This window comes from Elgaria multicarinata, chromosome 2, assembly GCF_023053635.1.
Source record: "Elgaria multicarinata webbii isolate HBS135686 ecotype San Diego chromosome 2, rElgMul1.1.pri, whole genome shotgun sequence".
NCBI classification, from domain to species: Eukaryota; Metazoa; Chordata; class Lepidosauria; order Squamata; family Anguidae; genus Elgaria; species Elgaria multicarinata.
Genome location: NC_086172.1, coordinates 166,456,401 through 166,472,950, shown reverse-complemented (window position 1 = coordinate 166,472,950; position 16,550 = coordinate 166,456,401). Strand labels below are relative to the sequence as shown.

The 16,550-nt window shown below is 46.1% G+C and overlaps 1 protein-coding gene across 1 annotated transcript in view; it reads right to left on the bottom strand.

Moving 5' to 3' along the window:
- The window catches only part of EXOC3L4 (exocyst complex component 3 like 4), a 53,425-nt gene extending 37,853 nt beyond the window's left edge, over window positions 1–15,572 (bottom strand). Inside the window, exons 1-3 of the mRNA XM_063118097.1 lie at window positions 15,165–15,572; window positions 11,070–11,724; window positions 5,868–5,985 (exon numbers count right to left, since the gene is read on the bottom strand). Coding sequence (XP_062974167.1) covers window positions 5,868–5,985; window positions 11,070–11,724; window positions 15,165–15,525 — 1,134 coding nt within the window. The 5' untranslated portion in view covers window positions 15,526–15,572. The remainder of the gene's footprint in view (window positions 1–5,867; window positions 5,986–11,069; window positions 11,725–15,164) is intronic.
- Between the last annotated feature and the right edge of the window lie 978 nt (window positions 15,573–16,550).

Below are 16,550 nucleotides of genomic sequence, written 5' to 3'. Positions count from 1 at the left end.
CTGCATTACGCAGCTATCAGGGTTTTCAGTTAAAAAGGAATGGTGGTGATGCCTAGCAGTCCCAGCTTTGTGCTAACTGACTCAGCTAGCACCCACATCCTCACTTGGCTGGCCCAGGCATTCCACAGGGAGAACATAACGCAAGAAGAGCCATGCTGGATGAGACCAAGGGTCCATCTAGTCAGCATTCTGTTCACACAGTCGTCAACCAGCTGCCCACAGGAAATCCAACAACACCCTCCCGCCCATGTTCCCCACCTATTGGTGCACACGGGCTTACTGCCCTGATACTGGAGGTAGCATAAAGGCATCAGCACTAGTAGCCATTGATTCCTTTTCCTCCAGGAGTTGTCTAGCCCCTATTTAAAGACGTCAAAATTGCTTTTTCGGGAGTGGGAGCACCACACAGGGAAATCCCCCCATTAGCTCTGATCTGAGATCAGAGATAACAGCAGGGATTTCTCCAGGGAAATTCCTCCTGGAAGAATCCAAGGAGGCTCCGTGGGCCAGAGATTCCACATCCCTAGCCAGGTGCATTCTCAGAAGCCCATTCCCATATTTGTTACCCAAGGATACAGAGCCCATGAACAGGGCTAAGGTTAGCAGGCTAAAAAAATGAGAGAGAGAGAGAGAGAGAGAGAGAGAGAGAGAGAGAGAGAGAGAGAGAGAGAGAGAGAGAGAGAGAGCATGTGTGCAACTGTGTGCATCCATTTTGCCACAGATTCGTAGAGCACTAATGTCCGCATGTATTCTCTCCCACATCACTGGTGGCCACCAATTGCAGCCAGCTTCTTTCATGTAAGGCCTCAGCTAGATGAGGGGGTCAGAGGGAGGCGATCTTGCGATTTTATGATCGCGAGATCGTTGCCCTGGTTTACATGTGGTGCGCAACATTGCAGCCGCCATTTTAAAAAAGGGACAGAGCGCTTGGCCGCAAATGGTGAGTTGTTGTTGTTGTTGTTTTTTAAAAAACATCTCCCCTCCCCCACCCCACCCCCGCTGGGCACAGAGGTGCTCTGTGCTCCATGCCCAGCTCCTCGTGGTTACTCCTGAGGAGCCGGGACAAACCACGATGCCTGCCCACACGTTCTGCGTTCTCGGGATCATCCCGAGACCACGGAAAAAGCGGGCTAGAACTGTAGGGCAATATTCTGGGAAAAGGGAGCGATCATCCCTCCCTGCTCCTGGGATCTCCTGTGTGTCATGTGAACGCACAGGGATGATCCTGGGGTGATCCCTGGGATATCGCCCCATCTAGCTATGGCCTCAGTCAATGATTCCATTTGTTCATACAGACCAAGATAAAGTAAAATCCTTTATTTTATTTTTTTTATTTATTACATTTCTATACCGCCCAATAGCCGGAGCTCTCTGGGTGGTTCACAAAAACTCTCTGATAATAGGATATTTTTACTCGAGGCCTCTCTTATAACATTTTAGGGATGTACAGAGTGTGTAAAGTCCATTCTATCTACATTTCGCAGATTGTCAACTGCCTCTCGTTGCATCGTCTGCTCATTGACAAAATCAGATTTGTTTCAATTTCCCAGCTTTGCACAACTTTGCATTTGCGGAAATTTGCACTTGCGAGAATGTGAAAAAAAACAACCCATGCACAATTCCCCCCAAAATGTGCATTTTCATGCTTTAGACTATGGGGGAAATGTGCATTTTAATGTTTTTTTTTAATTTTATGAATTTTTCTGACAAAATTAGCATAAAATTCCAGAAAGTAAAAAACAAAAATGGCCCACAAGTCCACAGAATCCGTGTGACTCAGGAAAAGCCTACTCACTGTGGAATCCGTGGGTCAGATTCATAGAAATCTGAACTCACTTGATTCTGTTCTGGATTTCTCTGACATCCCTCTGGCATTTATGTTGATGACTGATCGTTGTTTATATTCCAGAGAAAAGCAGAGGTGGGATGGGGGAGACACAGGCATTTGTCCGGGCCAGTCCAGGTCCGGGCCCGATTCAAAGTGCTGGTATTGACATTTAAAGCCCTAAACGGTTTGGGGCCAGGTTATTTGAAGGAACGCCTCCTCCCATATGTACCTGCCCAGACCTTAAGATCATCTACAGGGGCCCTTCTCCGTGAGCCCCTGCCAAAGGAAGTGAGGCAGGTGGCTACTAGGAGGAGGGCTTTCTCTGCTGTGGCACCCCGGCTGTGGAATGAGCTCCCCAGAGAGGTCCGCTTGGCGCCTACATTGTACTCCTTTCGTCGCCAGCTGAAGACCTTTTTATTCACTCAGTATTTTAACACTTAATTTTAACTTAAATTTAAATCTACTGTTTTAACTCTGTATTTTAATCTTATATCAATTTTGCTGCGTGGTTTTATCCTGGTTGTGCTTTTTATACTGTATTTTGTATTTGTGCTTTTAACCTGTTGGTTGTTTTATTATGGTTTTAATTTTTGTGAACCGCCCAGAGAGCTTCGGCTTTTGGGCGGTATTAAAATGTAATAAATAAATAAATAAATAAATTGCAATGCAGTTGATCTTTTTGACCAAAGTAGGTTCTACCTTTGCTTTAAAAAAATGTTTCAACAAGATCCACTTTCAAATCTCGCGTGTAAAAATGCCCAAACACTTTGACAGATCTGCCAACTGTGCCAAATCTGGTCCAGTGAAGTCATCGAATTGATGGAAGAGGTGTTACATGAGGTCAATATCAGTGTGAGTGTAAACAAAATCTGATCCTAAATATGGATGTAAACCATGCTTCCCACCTGTTCCTCTCATTAGCAGCCTCTGGAAGCAGAGGGATCGATTCAGAAGCCTGCTCCCTACAGTGAAAATGGTCCTCAGCATGAATGGTCCCACAGAAATCAATTTAGTTTCAAAAACGATGCCGCCGAGTTATGTTAAGGAGAGCAATTCTCAGTGGGAATGAGCAGATGTGGTTACAAGCAAGTTCCCTTATGAATCAACAGTTTCTGACTGAAACCTGATCAGCTTGATGTACAAATAGTTCTGTTTTGCAAAGAACACAAGGGCAAACAGATTGCCCATGTTTTACATGTTTGCACCTTCTAATTTCTACATTTGGCAAAGTGGTTTTAAATGTAACCATTCTAAGGCAATGTGGGGGGCACAGGATAAGTCAGTGGTCACATCCTGGAGACGGCCCCCAAGGTGGTACAGAAAAGGAGAACATTTCACAGCTGTTGGAAGTTACAGGGGTGCCATTTTGATCTGGTTTTAGAGTGAGATTTGTTTATTTATTGTATTTGTATCCCACCTTTTTTCCTCCAAGGACCCCAAGGTCCTTTCCTCTCCATTTTGTTCTCACAACAACCACCTTGTGATTTAGGTTGGGCTGAGAGTCTGTGACTGGCCCAAAGTCACCCAGTGGGTTTGCATGGCCGAGTGGGGACTAAAACCCGGATCTCCCGACTCTCAGTCCAACACTCTAACCACTACACCACACTGGCGAACTGCAGCACAGCTACGCATGACTGCTTATCCTTTTAGCAGATGTGTGTCTCAAGAACCAGTGTGGTGTAGCAGTTACAGTGTTCAACTTGGGCCCTGGAAGACCCAGGTTCAAATCCCCACTCAGCTATAAAGCTGACAAGATGACCATGGGCCGGTCATTATCCCTTACCCTAATCTACCTCATAGGGTTGTTGTGAGGATAAAATGGCAGAGGAGAACCATGTACATTGCCTTGTGTTCTTTGGAGGAATAGAACCCCCCAGTCTAATCACAAATTCAGGTGGCAAATGCCAAGAGGGGATATCCAAATAGGGGCCACTGAGAAACAAGAGAGAGATACCAGCATGCTTAGGAGGTGAACCCACCCCCCAAATCCTTTGGAGTGGTTGGGAATGCCTTCCAACAAGCTGACCTCTCCCTGCAACTGCCCAATGAGAACATGCTCAATAGCTGTAGAGCACTCAGTATATCTGGTGGAGGGGTAAATGGAAAACGTGGAGGGAGGGGGAGATGGAATGGAATGGAGTAGAAAAGGGCAACTCAAGTGATCAAGGGGCTGGAACATCTCCCCTATGAAGGAAGTGTGCAGCCACTGTAAAGAAGGCAAACTCCATGTTAGGCATTATAAGAAAAGGAATTGAGAAGAATAAAACTGCCAGTATCATACTACCTTTATGCAAATCTATGGTGCGAACACACTTAGAATCCTGTGTACAGTTCTCACCACCACACCTAAAAGGGGATATTATAGAGCTGGAAAAAGTACAGAAAAGGGCAACTAAAATGATTAAGGGGCTGGAGCATCTCCTCTATGACGGAAGGTTACATCAACTGGGATTGTTTAGCTTGGAAAAAAGGAGGCTAAGGGGAGACATGATAGAGGTGTACAAAATAGTGCATGGTGTGGAGAATGTGGATAGGGAGACATTTTTCTCCCTTTCTCAAAATACCCTTCTCAAAATACCTGTGAAGCTGATTGGTGGGAGATCCAGGACAAATTAAAGGAAGGACTTCTTCACACAGTACATAATTAAACTCTGGAACTCACTACCACAAGATGTAGTGATGGCCACCAATTTGGATGGCTTTAAAAGGGGGTTGGACAAATTCCTAGAGGAGAAGGCTATCAAAGGCTACTAGCCCTGATAGTTGTGTGCTACCTCCAGTATCCAGGCAGTAAGACTATATAGTCTTACTGCCTCGGATGCTGGGGTACATGGGTGGGAGGGTGGTGTTGCACCATGTCCTGCTTTGTTGGTCCTTGGCCGATGGCTGGTTGGCCACTGTGTGAACAGAGTGCTGGACTAGATGGAGCCTTGGTCTGATCCAGCATGGCACTTCGTATGTTCTTAAGGAAGGTTACAACAGCTGGGATTTTTCAGTTTGAAAAAAAGGAGGCTGAGGGGAGACATGAGAGAGGTGTATAAAAATATGGATGGTGTGGAGAATGTGGATAGAGAGACATTTTTCTCCCTCTTCCATAATACTAGAACCCGGTGGGGTCCTCTCATGAAGCTGAATGGTGGGAGATCCAGGACAAATAAAAGGAAGGACCTCTTCACACAGTACATACTTAAACTCTGGAACTCACTACCACAAGATGTAGTGATGGCCACCAATTTGGACGGCTTTAAAAGGGGGTTGGATAAATTCCTGGAGGAGAAGGCTATCAATGGCTTTTAGCCCTGATGGCTAAGTGCAACTTCCTTTATCAGAGGTAGCAAGCCGGTATACACTAGTTGTTGGGGAACAACGGTAGGAAGGTGCTGGTGCACTCATGTCTTGCTTTGTGGATCCCTGGTCAACAGCTGGTTGGCCTCTGGGTGAACAGAGTGTTGGACTAGATGGACCCTTGGTCTGATCCAGCATGGCACTTCTTACGTTCTTATGAGATCCTAAGGCTAGCTGTGGTCAAAATTCCCATGGCTCTCCTTATGTTCTTGTGTTTTTATGAGTATGACTGGATATCTGGACCCCTGAACAGGAGTATTCCATTCTGCAACATTTTGTCGCAGGTCTCACATGTCTTTATTTATTTAGAGTATTTTTATCCCGCACCTCAGCCAGAAAAGCTCTTGGGGCGGCTTACAATTGATCATGTAAATAAATAAATCTGGAGAGACATAGTTTTCCCATCCCTAGTCTAAAGGGACCTTTAGATCCCAGCCCACTCTATATAATAATGCATGCATGTCTATTCAGAAGTAATCTCATTGAGTTCATTACGGCGCTCCCAGGTATGTGTGTACAGGACTGCAACCTAAATATATTTTCTACGGCTCTAACTTCATTTCAAAAGGAGTTGGAGCAACTTGCAGCATTATACTTTGGAAGAGAATCAACTAATATTCTGTTTTAACAGTTAGTAGCCCAAAGTTTTCTGCCTTCTCCTTTGATTGATATGAGACAGAACATGGAAGCTTACCTTGATAGAATTAATGTAGTCATTTTTCAGTTTATCCAAAGCTTGTGGAGTTAACAAGTTGGGCAGGTCTTCCGTTTTCATTTCTGGTTTAAGATCTGGATGTCCTAGGAAATCTTCACTGAAATAAATAAAAATAAATAAAATCATGTTCTTTGGTGTATCAACATCAGGGACCTGCCACTGGCATTCCAAATTGGTACCATCCAGTCCACCCCTGTTTCTGCTGAATGGGTAGGCCCTTATATAAAGAATTGGAAGTGAACTACGAGAGGATACAGTTCAGTCCACCCTATTCCAGGAACAGATTTACCCAGTGCCATCTCAAGCCATTTTGCTGCCTGAGGTTTGCCCTGACAGAGAGAGGGGGGGGGCGGGCTTATGATTATGTAACACCACAGCGATGGAAGTGTGGGTGGGAGGGGGTTCTGTGGCGTTACCCCCACAATTTAGTATCTTATATATGTCTAGATTAGTATGTCTGGTAAGTATGGAATGTTAGAACTAAGTGTGTGTGGTTTATGATGTAATAGGTAGGGGGAAAGGAGTATATAAGGGGAGTTTGTGATGTATGTGAGTTTGAGTTCATGTGAGGAGAGTTGTTTATCTGTAGAGTAAGAAGAGTTTGGATTCTAGGGATTTAGGATTGGTGTAAAGAGAGTGAGGTGGTTGGTGTGAAGAGAGTTTAGATTAGGCAGGACTGAAAGTATTTTATTTTTATTTCAAGCTTTTAAATACAAATAAACTTATTAGTATTTTGCTAGCTACCAAATAGCACATGTCAGCTTGGCATTATTTACCTGCCTTACAGTTATTAAACACCTACACCAGATTATACCCACAGTATATTCAGAGAGATATCCAACATTAAACCTGTTTCCCTCATAGCTAGGGGAAAGGTTTTATTTAACCCTCCTCAGGTTTTCGTGTGATGGCGCTTGGCCTGAGGAGGGTTTATGCGACGGGCCTAGTGTAAGGGTCGATGACGGTGCAGGTTCCCCTCCCGCTCTTCCACTACTTCACTGCCACTGCCTTGGTGAAAAGTAGAAGGGGAATGCTCCCTTCCTGCTCTTCTGCTGTCATGTGGCAGTGCAACATTCCAGTCAGATGGAGAAAACGTTGTACCGTGCCACCCACCGCGGCAGCGGAAGAATAGTAGGGGAGCGTTCCCCCAAAATCCCTGCCACTGGCAGAAACAGAAGGAATGTGATGTTGTGGCAGCTCAACACTCAAATGTGACATCCCATGTCTGTGCACATCGAGTTTATGCTTATAAATGTGTCTTCTGGTTAAAGATCTATGATTTGGTAAGTATCTCTATAGTGAGAATGGTGGATTTGCACGTGGGAGCCGATCGGTTGAGAGAGTGAGAAGGAGGGGGTGAAATGTGTGGGTGTGCTGTCTCAACTGGACACTGTGCCTGTGGGTGGAGGGCAGACAGTGATAAAATGACAGAGGGTTTAGACCAGAGACTGGGAAGTGGTAGGGTTAGAGGGGAAGAAAAGAGAGGGTGAGGAGGATTCAGTGAAGGTCTGTGGTGGTTGTGAGAGGATTGTTTGAGAGGGATGATAGAGTACATGCTGAGAGCGATGACATATTTATAGAGCCATTAAGAGTTATTCCTTTATTATTCAACAATTTATTATTGTTATCTTTGTTGCCTAAGGTAGACTTAATACATGAAGAATTAAACATGTAGTCTGTTTGTCCTCACAAAGAGAGGACTGAGTAAAGGTCTTGGTGGCAGTGAAGCTAAGTGTGTGTGAGAGAAGATGGTTTTTGCTGGGGGTGAAAAAGGCCTTGGAGGAGGGTAATTCTCACTGGGATAGGGCAGGAACACCACAGGAAGGGTAAGCTGAGCCGAGGGAATTGTGGGAATCCAACAGGCCCGAAAAGAGTCAGATTCCCACACAAGGGCCATCCCTAAATGTCCTGCAGCTGAGCTCTGGGTGAGGCTCTATAGGCTCTGATGTTAAAAGCCTTCAGTCTCATTTTACCCAATGCGGGGAACAACGCCATTCTTCCAGCTCCAGTGTTTACAACCTTGCCTCCTGGACTTTGCCCTGTGCTTAATGTTCCATGCTACTGACCCTTGGACTCCTTCTTGACTCTGTTTCTGTACTGTGTAATGAATCTAACTGTGTTTTGACCTATGCCTGGTAATTCAACCATTCCTGCCTTAGCCTGAAGCATATATCTTACTGCTTACCTGGGCTTTGACCTTTGCCTGTTTCATTAACTGCATGTTGCAGTCCTATTCCTAATCCCCCCCCATCATTGCTATTTTTATGAAGCACAGACATGTTAATATTAACATTAGAAACTTTTCTGCCTTTCTCATAATTTTTTTAAAAACCATGCCAACCCATTAGATGAGATCGCACATTAACGTCTCCTTTTGTTAGGCTCTGTGATAGAACTTCCCCTTCCCTTCTCATCTACTGTCTGTATTGAGATGATGCCCGATTGAGATGGGGACGTGTTTTCCCAGCCCGCATCACGACTTAATAATTAACGGGATCGAAGTGTGAGGCTTCGCCACATGCTTCTAATTTGGCCTGGAAATATTTCCTAACAGATGCTGTGCTTTGCAAAATGTCTCTATGTAGCGGGGGGGAGGGGGGAGGGAGGGAGGGAGGAGAGGACTTGGTTGGAATGGAATTGGAAAGTGGTAGTTAATGACAGATCAGCAGAACAATTCTATAAGAATGGAGGAAATGAGCTCGTGAACTCTGCTGCAGAAATGCATGGCAATGGCGCTCTTATTGGGGCTTTTCTTTCCCCTTTACGAAAATGCCGCATTCTGCTGGCATCCTGGGAGGTATTTTATTGGCCTTGTTTCATCTCAGGAACCAAAGATAGCCAAATGTTATCCAAAGCTTCCCACTGCTAATTCATGACAAGCAATTTTCTTTTTTTCTTTCTTTCTTTCTTTCTTCCTTTCCTTTGGAAACAATGCAGCCCTTTTAAATCAGCCCTCCCCAACCTGGTGCCCGCCAGATATTTTTGGACCACAATTCTTATCAGCCCCAGTCATCTTGGCCAGTGGTCAGGGATGATGGGGTCAGTGAGGGCTGGTGGATCTGATTTGGGCAGGGCTGTGAATTCATTCTGGATTTCAGTGAGAAACAGCCAGAACCCTAAAAATTGCTATCCAAGGTGCTGAACCTAGTTTGGGTTTAGGATTCAGCACCTTGGATAGCCTGTTCTGGCTGGTTCTGACTAAGGCCTAATGTACACCAAGCAGGATATTGTACTATGAAAGTGGTATGAAAACAGTATATAAAAGGCAGGAGCCACACGACTGCTTTATAGCGGTATTGAACTGCACTGTCAACTGTTGGGCCCCATTGACACATACCAAATACTGCTTTCATAGTGCTGTATCCTGCTTGGTGTGGCTCCTGCCTTTTATATACTACTTTCATAGTGCAATATCCTGCTTGGTGTAGATTAGGCCTAAAACTCAGAATGGATTCACAGCCCCACAGAAATTGGAGCCACCAGTATCCACTAGATAGAGTTGAAGTCCAAAACCTTCTGGAGAGCATCACATTGGGGAGGAATGTTTTAAATTAAAGGTGGGGAAATTCCTGGGTCGGGGGCTGCATTGCATCCACTGGGGGCTACACCCATCCCCTTCTGCAGTCGTAGAGGGGCGGGGCTGTAGCTCAGTGGTAGAACATGTGCTTTGCATGCAGGAGGTCTCAGGTTCAATCCCCGACTTCTCCTGGTAGGGCCAGGAAAGAATCCTGCCTGAAATCTTCAAGAGCTGCTGCCAGTCAGTGTTGACAATACTGGGCTAGATGGACCAATGACTCAGTTTAAGGCAGCTTCCTATGTTCCTATGCTGCAGTGGTGATGGCAAACCTCCCTCCATATTTTAAAAAGAAACAAGATAGATGGGGAACATGCAGAATTGCTCTCTTTGGAGGCTTCTGGGAGGACAATTCTGATTCCAAAGAAACCACATGCTCTTTGAGTGCCTTGTTTTCCTGCAAACGGGGGGGGGAATGGGGGGATTGCCACTATTGCAGATTCAGTGGTGATGAGGGCAGCCCCCCCTCCACAAAAATGACTATAGGGGGCACATGTGGCCTTGCAAGACACGTGTTGCCCAGCCTTGTTTTAAATAATAGGTACAGATGAGTATACTGGTATCTGCTGTCCCATGTCTCAGGTGGTCGACTTTCTTAGTTCTGCACCCAGAGATTCTTTTCGCTGTTTGTACTTGGGATTGTCCCTGGGACGTTCAGCATGGAAAGTGTGTGGTCCACCATTGAGCTATGGCCTTTCCCGCACCAATGCTACAGCAGATGCTTTTTATGATCTCTTGCTCTCTGAATACTTGGGAGACCCGCTGCTTGTCACAGCTGACAATAATGGATCCATTGGCCCAATGGTCTGATTTGGAACCAGGCTGTTTATCCTGAAGGACTTAGTCCATACTTTGCATGCAGTTCCTCAATCTCTACAGACACATCCCTGAAAAACATGTATGCTCCACAGCACCCTCACTGGAAAGACCTCCCCAAACCTGGAGAACTGTTATCAGTCAGAGTGAGCCATACTGGGCTGGCTGGACAAATAATTTGACCTGGCAAGAGACAGCTTCCGAGGACTGCTCAACCTCATTCTGTGGCTTCTCTACCCCTTCGCATGTTATTCACAAGAGGAACTTCGCATGATGTTCATGTGCAGTGGGGCTGCACGGCTGCCCCCTGTCCAAGGTTACATGGCTTCTTTGTCTTACCCCTGACATCTACACGTTGGCATGGATAGCAAGCCTATGAACGTAGATCTCTATGCCCATGTTCTGGAAGTCCTGCATAATCATTTGAAAGCCCACCATGTAGAGATGAATGTTCATAGAGTTCCCCGCCACAGACGTCTACAACCAACATTTCTTAGGGGGCTTCTGCGATTTCAGCAACAAAGGGAAGGGGGAAAACCACCCAGCCAAAATCAGACAAAAAGAGACAGCCTCACCAATGTTTTGTAGTTCCTAACACCTCTTTATCAAGGGGAATTCTTGACCTCCTACAAAACATCCAAATGATTGTTTAGAATGCCTTGCTTCTAACTCACTCAAGGCAGACTCTACAAAACACTGGCACAACAATCTCTTTCTTTGGTCTTATTTTGGCTTCTGTGATGCCATGGAATTGTGGTGCCTAGACGGCACTCTGGGGAGCAGTAACTTACCTGTGGTATACGTTTGTGACCCAGTCTAGTACCGCATAGTATTCATTGAATTCCAGGCTGCTATTTTCTTCCAGGATGCTTTGTAAGTGTGGGGAGAGGGCTCCGTGGAAGGCCTTCAAGTACGTATTGCACACATCATAATCCGGTGGGTAGCACTGATGCGCCCAAAGCTTGATTGTCAACAAATCTCCTCTTATCACGTTTTTGAGATACCCTAAGTGCACAGAGAGCCAAGATGGCTCCTCCTTTAATGGAATAGGTACCTTAAGCACCCTGGCTTTCACACTTTCTGTGACTGTTTTTCCCCAAAGTTCTCTCCAATTTCTGGCTAACCCCAGGAGGGACCCAGGCTCGGAAGGGACGGTGGTGTTGGCAGCCCCAGCATGAGTTTTTTCTTCCTCTTCAATTAAAGCCACCAGAGAGGTTAATACATCTTCCCTGGGCTGATCCAGTGTTTCTTCCACAATACATTGGATTTCCTTAGAAATGGAATCGTAGAGCAAGGTAACATCCTTGACCTTCACATTGTATTCTTTGGGGTTGTCTTCATATTTCTTGGCATCTCTTTCAGCCAGAAGCTCCGTTTCCAAAGCCGTGATGTTTTTGAATGCCTTCAAAAGCTGCCTCTTTTGAATAAGTTCATGCATTTCCATTACTGGAACATGAGAACGGAACACAAGAGTGAGTCACATCTACCATACATCTCCCATTACAATGTACTACAATGTCTACAGGAATGATTTGGAATGGTGCTGCTAGAGGAATACAGGTAGCAAAGGCGACACTGGTGTCGTGTTTCTCAGAAAACTCCTGCTTTCGATGGGAGGCAAATGTCGAGGCTTGCTAAGTAATCCACAAAGCTTTTATTAAGCAACAAACATCTCTTCTACCTGAAGAGACTCTAACCTCTTGGAAATGTCCCCCTAGGAAAAACTATGCAAACTAAGCAAGACAATTGTCCGCTCAAGAAGAATAAGAAGCCACTTCCCAAATGCCCGTAACTTCAGAGAACCTGGTGCGGAGGATGGTTCTGGTGTAATCGAACTGACTTTCTCACGCCTTCCTTCCACCCCATGCTTTTGAGCTTCTGGCGGACCCTAGCATCAGCTAGCTTGTCGGGACGCTCACCTCCGGAAGAAACCTCACTTCCCTCTGAATGTGTAGGATTTGGCCTTGAGGAGATAAGCTCTGGAGAGGGCTGACTCCCAGCTGGGGAATCGCCCATGAGAGCTTCCTCCCCCACTGGTACAGGCTGGCTGGTGTCTGGCACTGCATCTTCTCGTTCTGATTCTGATTCTGTTTGATTACCTGAAACATCTTCTCCCAAAACAAGGGCAGTAGGGTTAGACATGACACCTGGAATGAAAACTTCACAGCTTCCCCCATTCCATTTTGAAATAGTTTTTCACATTCCTCTGTGGGAATTGTTCCAAAATAGTTCTGCTCCAAAGCAAACAGTTAATTTAAGGGAGATTGCCAACCCTAACCAATGTACCAAAGAGCCACTGTGGTGTAGTAGTTAGAGTGTTGGTCTAGGACTGGCGAGATGTGAGTTCTAGTCCACACATCTCTGTGAAGCTCCCTGAGTGACTTTGGGCCAGTCATTGACTTTCAGCCTAACCCACCTCACAAGGTTGTTGTGGAGATAAAATAGAGAGGAGGAGGAGGAGGACTATGTAAGCGACCATGGCTCCTTGAAAGAGGAAAAAAAGATGGGATGTAAATGTAATAAACAATAAAAGTAATAAACACCACCAGCGCATAAGCGCATGTGAAGCGCCTTGCTGGATCATACCTATCCAAGGTCCATCTAGTTCATCATCCCGCAGTGATGTGAAGGCACACACCGCTGCCACCAGCCACTGGCCTACTGCATTGGATCATGGAGGATCCCATTTAGTTTTCCTAAGTGGAAACTGCCACAAAATGTTGCAGTGTGGAATGCACCAGCCAGCCATGCCCCTTTCAAGGATGCTCCATTCTACTCCCTCCCCCTCCAACAGACACTTATCATTCTGTGGCCAAACCTGCCCCCCCCCACCCCGAGGGTCTCCATCCTCTGAGGTTCTCCAGAGAGCCACACACCTTTTCCCTTGACTAGGAATTGTTTGGTGGTTTTCCTGGCTTTTGTAAAACATTGACATGCCTCTCCTAAGGCTTAATTCCTGGAAGCAAGAGCTTTAAGTTAAAATGCGCTGGTGTTTTTTGAGTGCGTTTTGGACCCACCCCTTTGGCCCTGCCCCTAATTTGCCTTTGCCCTGCCCACTCCTGGAATGCAGCCACTAGGGATCGACAAGCGCTCGCCCCTCTGTCAATCATCCCACCGACGCTGACACCTGCCCCCGGGAACCAGGTCCCATGAGCCTCTGCTGAACGCTCTCAAGGCTCATGAGCACTCGGCAACCAACCATGCTGGCTGGCTGCATTAATGGCAGCTGCCATTAACACAGCAGCAGGAAACACGCCATTTCCAGAGGCTCTAGAAATTGTGCATTTCCCCCTGTTGTGTTAATGGCGTCGCATGGAAGGGCGGAAATGCGCAATTTCTGGAGGCTCCAGAAATTGTGCTTTCCTTCCCCTGCTCCAACGGGAGCCTTAAAGGACCTATTAATGCAAAGGTTAATAGGGACTTTAAGGCCCTGATTGGCATAGGGGTGGGGGTAGGGAAGTGCAGTTTCCCTCTGCTGCATTATTATTATTATTATTATTATTATTATTATTATTATTATTATTAATTGCATTTATATCTTGCCTTTTTTCCTCCTAAGAATCCAAGGCGGTGTACATAATTATCCTCCTCTCCATTTTATCCTCACAACAACAACCCTGTGAGGTAGGTTGGGCTGAGAGTCTGTGACTGGCCCAAAGTCGCCCAGTGGGTTTCCATGGCTGAGTGGGGTCTAGAACCCGGATCTCCCGACTCCCAGTCCAACACTTTAGCCATTACACCACACTGGCTCTCATGGTGGATGCCATGAATGCAGCAGGGGTAAAGGGCATTATGCCAGAAGCCAGGGTGGGGTGTTGCTGAGTGCTCACAGGGGGCTGCCTAGCACTCAGGTGCAGGTCTGTACTCACACCAAACACATCCAGCCGGATCCGTGAAGGCTGCTGCCCTCCCAGACCCAGTCAGATGCTCACAACACCCCTAGCAGCCACCGAAAGCTTCTCTGAAATGGAATTCAACCTTTGCACTGAAAGAAGTTAATTCTCCTGATATAAATCAATGCTGCAGCTACTTCGAGAATACTGTGTTAGGGTTACAGATATGAGGCCTGCAGGATGGACCTGTTTTTCACTAGAACCCCCGCCCCCATGGACACCAATCAGAACTGGCTACAAAATTGTGTCTCAAAAAGAGACAGGATTGCAAAACAAGGTCCCTCTGAGCCAGGAAAGTGCGGATTTTTGTCAAATGCATTCTGTTTGTGTTTTGTGTATTGTCAGGTACCTTTCATTCTGTCATCTGCTCATTGATGGAATTTGATTTCCACCCCAATTTTCTGAATTTGTGCAAATTTGCATTTGTGGAAATGCGCAAATCGCCTCGCCCTTCAAATTTTCACACTCCAGCCTATAAGGGAAGTGTGCATTTTTGGATGGTGTTTCTTTTTATTTCATGTATTTTTCTACAATGAAATTTGTGTAAAATTCTGGGATTTTTTAAAAAAAACGTTCACAAGTCTGTAGAATCTGTACGACTTGGGAAAAGTCGGTCCATTGCAGAATCTGCAGGCTGGATTCATAGAAATACAAACTCAGCTAATTTCTTTGAGCATATCTACTCCTGCTTTCCAGCTTCCCTGATTTCAGCAGCCTTATTTAGGAGGGGGAAAGGCTTTTTGTTGTTGCTACTGTTAATCAGAATCAGATACCCTTGCTGATGTACTGCAAATCACACCAATCATACCTTCTGTTCACTCTTGATGTACAGCTCTGGTTGCCCCATAACAAGTAGGATAAAAGTTTATGGGTTGGAAAACTGGCCTGCATTGAGATTTGCTGAAAGAATTGCACACTCGTTTTTCCAGCCCCACACCCTGCTTTTCAAAGCTAAAGAGGCCTGGACAAGTAAAAGTATAGTTCATTCCTTACCAGACAGTGGCTCTTTGTGAACACAATCTTCTCCTCCAAGTTCGTCATCCTTCTTCGGAACTTTGCCATTTTCTTTACCGGCGTGGTCAACTTCTTCTCTCAATTTGAAGCTTCTCAGTGAAAACCTCCTGCTGACTCTGGAGATGACCGACTCTTCCAGTGATTTCCGTTCAGATTTTGAGGAAACTCTCCTGCTGACTCTGGAGATGATCGACTCATCCATCGATTTCCGCTCAGATCTTGATGGAGTTCTCCGCAAGCTCAGCTTTGAGATGAAACCCCGGTTGAAGGTTTTGGTTTCGTTTTCACTTTGATTCTTTGAGGGTGGAGCATCTTTGGGAAGACGCCCATCTTGACCCATCACGCATGTCACTGGAGATGCCAGCTCTGACGACAAGCTGGTTTTTCCATCAGCTTCCCTTGGTTCTGTTAGATTTTCATTCATGTTAGCTTTGCTGTGGTCAACGCAGATGTCGGGACTGCAACTACTGTGGGGGAAAGTGTGCCAAGAAGGAGAGGAAGGGTTAAACACTGTTGGTTCAGGACCAGGCTGAGACATTGGGCATGGCTAGAGGAGGGCTTATGCCAGGGATCACCCTGGGAACATCCCTGTGCATCCACACGACACACAGGGCATCCCGGGAGCAGGGAGGGATGATCCCTCCCTTGTCCCGGGATATCACCCTTCCCATTTCCTCGATTTTTCCACAGTCTCAGGATGATACTGCAGAACGTGTGGTATGTCCTGGCTCCTTGTGAATAACCGCAAGGGCCCGGGATCCGGGCACAGGACCCGGAGCTCCTCAGGAGCTCTGTGCCCATCAGGGGTGAGGTGGGGGGAGCGGGAGGTTTTTTTTCCTTAAAAAACTCACATTTTGTGCAGGAGTACTCCTGTGCTTCTCTCCGATTCAAGAACAAAACAAAATGGTGGGCGTGACATTCTCTTCTCCCTGGGATATTGTGCGCCACGTGTAGATGAGGGCAACGATCTTGTGATCATAAAATTGCGAGATTATTGCCCTCCACCCCTCTCGTCTAGCCATGCCCATTGTCATATTGGAGGCTTCCATGTGGAGGGGTCCTAGGACTACCCATCAAAAGGGACCCTCTAGTTAGTATTGTCTAATACAGACTGTCAGCCACTCTACATGTTTCAGACGGTGGCCTTTTTACAACTGAACCTGGTGCCATTTACAAGCAGAGCTACGCAGCTGCAGCCATTCTCCAAACACTGGAAGGGACTGGAAGGCACAGATGTGTCAGGCACTATAATGAAGTGTACATTGCCTGGCAGTTAGGTTCTGCCGGGTATGTAGCACATGGGATCCCAAAGCATAAGACAGAGGGTTTTCAAACATTCTGCCAAGGCCAGCATTTCCTTATCCA